Below are 6,000 nucleotides of genomic sequence, written 5' to 3'. Positions count from 1 at the left end.
ATAACTGATTACTGTACTCGTATCTAGGTACAGTAAGGCACAACAATTGATGTAATCTACTGTAATTTGGTGAGTAGGCCTACCTTTAATATACAGTATTAGTGCGGTGTGTATTGTCAGTGAAAAGCGCTGTAATATGTCTTTGATATTACACATTTGGGCAATTCCACGTTAATGTTACGTTAGTCTGTACTTAACTACGTATTTCACTAAAAAATGCAACATTTTAACTCGGTTTTTGGTACATTTTTACGTGACTAACATAAGGCTACTGTGGAAGTGCCCATTTCGGTTATAACGACACTATTTTTAGGTCCCTTTGATGACGTTGTAACCAAGTTCTACTGTAGTTGGATGGCATATGAAAGTACACTGGCACTTCATCAACAATGTGTTTAAGTTTGATGGTAACGTCTTGTACAATGAAGACCTTCTCTATATAGAAAAAAGGAGGCTGCTCCTCCACTTCATTTGTACACACCACTCTGAAGTGGACTTAAAATTTCAGCATGTTGAATGATGTTGCATGAGACTGACATTTTATTTTGTCTTCAAATCTGAACAAACAACAGTTTTTGTACAGAACTGGTGTAAGTTCTGGTTTCTATTGTTCCCACTTCCAGAAGTTTACCTTTGGAGATGCTGTCTTTCCTTGCAACTTCATGCTTATTTTTTCTGTGTTTAATCAATATAGTCTTAAAGTATGAACTGTAGCTGCTGCACCCCGTACTTTCATGCCCATTATTCCCTTTCACACTAATACTTCTTCTCTTGACATGACCCGCCATTTTTACATTGAGCAATATTTGTGTTAGCACAAAAATTCTTGACATCATAAAGTGGTGAATTGCTGCCATAGCTCGGCAAAAGAAAAAGCATTGTTGTTGACTTTTTATAAAAGGCCTATTAATTGTGGTTAATATGTAATCTGGCATTAATGTGTTACTTGCTCATAATCCTAATTTAACCACAGTAAATGTGATTAAGATATTGTGGCATGTGGACCCATTGCTAGGCAACAACTATGAAATAACTATACAACAGCTGTCGCTAGGTAACAGCTCTGTCAGCAGGCAAAAATTGCACTGCAACAGAGGAGCATTGTTTTCTGTGTGATCTGTGATGAGATATAAGCAAGACAAGTTGGTGAGGAGTTGTCAGTTGGTGAGTGAGTTGCATTTGGAGAACTTCTGAGGTTCATTCATGAACTGCTGCTCTGGGAAGCAGGTAGCTGAGGCCAGGGATAGTTTGGGAACCCAGAGAAAGGGGAAATTCTGTCTTTGGAAGCGGCTACTAAGCAGTGGTAACAGACTGAGAACACTAGTCTGTGTGTGATAGTGAGTTGTGAAGTGTAGTAACAAGTTGTATAAGAATGCAATAAATCCAGGTACCAATCCATATCCTGTTTATAGTCTAGCACATGACAGTATGTAGTATATGAACAATTTTTTTTTTTAGTTTGCTTAGTGTGGTTTGGAGTCCAGCTGGGTCCGCTTGGCACTGTGGCCACTGATTGGCCTATTGTACCTGCCCCGTGTGATTATGATGAAGGAGAATTTGGTTGGATGAAGATTGTTGGAGGAAACCGAAGTACTCGGAGAAAACCCGCCACTTTGTCCACCACAAATCCCACTTGACTAGACCCAGGATCGAACGTGGGCCGCCGCAGTGGGAAGCCAGCAACTAACCGCTTGAGCATATGAACACATTACTCATAACATTCTAAATAATATTACAACACTATCTGTTATTGCAGGAGCCAGGACCTGTAGGTTAGCTCTTTCTAAGAGACCCAACAGAGTAGGTGTCTTCCCCCTCACCTGAGGATGGAAACAGATCCGGTTTCCAAAACGTTGTGTTTTCTAGTTTTTAGAATACCAGATGATGGACATAGTCAAAGACATAATAATTCTGAGTGTTATACACCGTTGTCAGAACACTTTAGAATCTATTAAATGCAGTGTTCATAAGTTTTGTGTGTATTAACCTTTAGGATTCAGCCTTTACATATTGTTTATGGGAAAAATGTTCTGTATGGTAGCTAATGGTTAACCCTTTGACGTGGTCATTTAAATTCCGCGGCCGCGGCTCCTGCGGTAATATATTCAGCCGGCCATTTAAATTTTGCTCGAAAATTATTTATTCATCATTGTTCTTAAATTCTATGAGATAGGAACATGAAACTTTCACTAAAATGATCTTAAATGGTGGTTTTATAACCTTACCTTATAATATGGGCGCCCTGTATCTCGGCCATGGAAGCAGGTTGTTTAGTATTTCAGCAGTGAATGGTACGCCTTGAAGGATGAAACTTTCACTAAAATGATCTTAAATGGTGGTTTTATAACCTTACCTTATAATATGAGCGCCCTGTATCTCGGTAATGGAGGCAGTTGGTTTAGTAGAAGGAAGGCCTTGAAGCATTCGTATAACCCAACGGTGCCCCACGTTCACCATTCTCCGCTCCAATATTGTGTATTTTTTTTGGCCCTTTTTTTTAACCACACATATGTGCGGCCTTGCCTTCTTACCCGTGAGGGGTATACTTCAAGGAAATGTCTTTCCGTGACCCGTTTAGTTGCCAGGTCAGCTGTAGTAAATTCAACGTTACGAGTTATCATAACAAGGGGTTGTTGCTATGCCTTTGATATTCCATCCATTTTGGCGGCAGGAGATGTCGTAGGGGTGACCACAGAATTCATGAAGTTATTCTAAGAACTGTCTGGTATGTAGTGAACGAAAGTAGAGCTTAGCTGGCTCAAAAAAATATTTATGGTCATCCCTCGAAACGACCACCAAGGTCAGTACGATAAAATGGAGTCAACTGGAGCGATAATGAGCGAAGGAATGAGTTCTTTTCCCTCCCCCACACACATCCGTATCGTCTCAGGGGGTGACCACAGTGTTCTGCCTTAAATTGTGGCGTTTTTCTAAGAAATGGGTGCTATGTACTGTGCGAAAGCAATCGATTTTGCAGGCATAAACTTTTGTACATCCCTCTTCTAAGAATTCCAATTGAATAGCCAGCTCAGGGCAATATGATATTATAAACACCAGCACATATCAGTCTCTGGTGTTTATAGCTTCGGAGCAAAGAAAACACATCATTCATAACAGAAACAGCTCGCAATAGCCACAGGAACGTTGCTGCAAGACAGGCATATGTAACGACGACTTAGCGCTCTTAAACGCGTGTGTCATTAAATACAGTCCTCCTGACAACAGGCCAGTGAAAAATCTAACAATCTACAGCAAAACCATCAATTATTATGGGCGTTATAACATACGTGTGCAGCTGGACGAAACATACACGTCGAACCCCCCCAGACGATTTAAATCCCTGACGAAACATACACGACGAACCACGGCAACGGGTTAATGTAGAGTAACTGGGTATCTTTACAACCATCTTTTTCAGGAAGTTAACTTTAAAGTTCATGTAATGTAATTAATATTTTGTATTTTGAATTTCAGATGCAGCATGGTCAGACACTGCCAGTGAGACAAGTGTGTCACAGACAACAACAGGTGGAAGTGGGAAAGCTGGGGGGCCGAAATATTTGCTTGATCATGATTACCACGAGATAAGTGATGAGGAAGGAGCAGTTGAGAGTCCTCGATTTGAAGTGAGTCTTCTTGAATTCTCTAAGTTTGCTGGTAAATGTCAGTGTGTACTTTAAGTTTTTGGAGAGTTGATCAGGACTTAGTGATGTGAGTGATGTAAATAATTTGCTTTAGAAGAGCCTAGTAACATTGTGGGTGAATAAAAGAAATGAAAGAAAACCCTTTTTGGAGTAAGGCTTTTGAAGATACAAATAGAGGACAAATGAACTTCATTACTTTTGAACCTAAAAATATACATTAAGTTCACAATTTATTAACAGAATTTGTATCTTTTACCTTTAAATGCATTTATCTTACGCTGAAATTTAAGCATGATCTTAAGATACAGTTAGTGAACACAAATTGGAGAAACTTGTACTCCTCATTTAGAATATTTTCAATAGATCAAAGAAGCCTTGATATTCTGTTCTGAGTCAACTTCTGTGATATCTCATTACATTTGTCTTTATGAGACTTCCTTTTTCACTTTTTAAATTTTTTTAATGATTTGTTATATAGTGATATTACATTTCCAGAAATCATTTGACTTTGGTCCAAGTCTACTGGATGAAATGGATGCAGTGTTTAGATCTTTTGGAGACTCCCCAGTTCCACCACCACCTTCTCCAGGACTTCCTCCTCTTCCAGCCTCGCCTCTTGATGAGACTGTGAATGTTCGCAATGAGCTGCGTGAAATGGCAGCTAAGGTCACTGGAAAGAAGAAGCAGGCTACAGTAAGCTAATATTTTTAACTTGTAAAGTCTGATTATGTAATTCCTCCAATACCGAATTTGTGCAACTTAGTAATATACTTTTATTACTTTAACTAATTATGTAAAATGACACAAAATTGGCTAAGATAGACACACACACACGTATACAGTGAAATGATCAGAAGACATTAAAAAAAATTAATGAATTCAGCTTCTTAAGCAAAAAAAAAAACTTATGAAAAGGATAAACTGTAAAAGGTGATCTAATTTTAATTATATTGAATAAGGAATAAGGAACTACTTCAACTTCATACAAAATTCTATCCAATATTCTTCTCTCAAGGTTAAGTCCATACATAGATGGAATTATTGAGGATCATCAATGTGGGTATCGATGTAACAGATCAACTACAGATCAGATCCTTTGCATCTGTCAGATATTGGAAAAAAATGGGAGTGCAGTGAGACAGTACATCAGCTATTGGTAGACTTCAAGAAAGACTATGATTCAGTTAGGAGGGGAGTATTGTACAATATTCTGATAAGAGTTTGAGATACCCATGAAACTAGTTAAGCCGATTAAAATGTGTTCAAACGGAACTTATAGTAAAGTCCGTACAGGTAAACAGTTGTCTCGTAAATTTCCTATCCAGAATGGTCTAAAACAAGGAGATGCTTTATCACCACTCCTTTTCAACTTTGCTTTAGAATATGCCATTAGGAACGTTCAGGGAAACCAGGTGGGACTGAAATTAAACGGGACACATCAGCTGTTAGTCTATGCCAATGATGTGAATCTACTGGGTGATAATGTAGATACCATAAAGAAAGACACACAAACTTTAATTGACACAAGTAAAGAGGTTGGTCTAGAAGTAAACAGAGAGAAAACTAAGTATATGTTACTGTCTCATCACCAAAATGCAGGGCAAAATCATGACATAAAGATAGGAAAGAGATGTTTTGAAAATGTGGCACAGTTCAGATATTTGGGAACAAAATAACAGATCGAAACCTGATTCAGGAGGAAATTAAGAGGAGATTGATCTCGGGTAATGCTTGCTACCATTCAGTCCAGAACCTTTTGTCTTCTTGTCTGCTGTCCAAAAACATAAAAATTAGAATATACAAAACTATAATTTTGCCTGTGGTTCTGTATGGGTGTAAAACTTGGTCTCTGACATAAAGGGAGGAACGTAGACTGAGGGTGTTTGAGAACAGGGTGTTGAGAATATTTGGACCAAAGAGAGATGAAGTGACAGGAGGCTGGAGAAAACTGCATAATGAGGAGCTTCATAACTTGTACTCCTCTCCAAGTATAATTAGAATGATCAAGTCAAGGATGATGAAGTGGGAAGGTCATGTAGCATGAATGGTGGAGACGAATGTATATATAGTCCATTCGCGGAGACGAGACAGTCAGCATAAACAAAGCAAGCCCCACGTCGCCACAGCTGACAGCAAGGAATGGACAAAGCGCGCAGTTACTCAGTGTACTCACTATATTCGGACGCACGTTAACCTGCATTCAGACTGAAGAGTGAGCTTTGGATGCCCCTGCAACGATACACGCATCATGTGATTGCTGCATGATTTCATTCAAAGAACGAAGGAGACACCGTGTGCATTTGTTTACGAGGACTCTCTCGTCTCCACGAATGGACTGTAGGATATTGGTGGTAAA

General features: G+C 39.0%; 1 protein-coding gene across 2 annotated transcripts in view; it reads left to right on the top strand.

Moving 5' to 3' along the window:
* LOC111868785 (activated Cdc42 kinase-like) overlaps window positions 1–6,000 on the top strand; it is a 54,388-nt gene that overhangs the window by 29,747 nt on the left and 18,641 nt on the right. For both annotated transcript variants that reach the window (XM_023859756.2, XM_023859757.2), the window contains exons 14-15: window positions 3,475–3,626; window positions 4,140–4,337. In XM_023859756.2, the coding sequence (XP_023715524.1) occupies window positions 3,475–3,626; window positions 4,140–4,337 (350 nt within the window). The remainder of the gene's footprint in view (window positions 1–3,474; window positions 3,627–4,139; window positions 4,338–6,000) is intronic.

This window comes from Cryptotermes secundus, unplaced genomic scaffold (genome assembly GCF_002891405.2).
Source record: "Cryptotermes secundus unplaced genomic scaffold, Csec_1.0 scaffold174, whole genome shotgun sequence".
Lineage (NCBI taxonomy): Eukaryota > Metazoa > Arthropoda > Insecta > Blattodea > Kalotermitidae > Cryptotermes > Cryptotermes secundus.
This window is presented reverse-complemented; position numbering and strand designations above follow the sequence as displayed.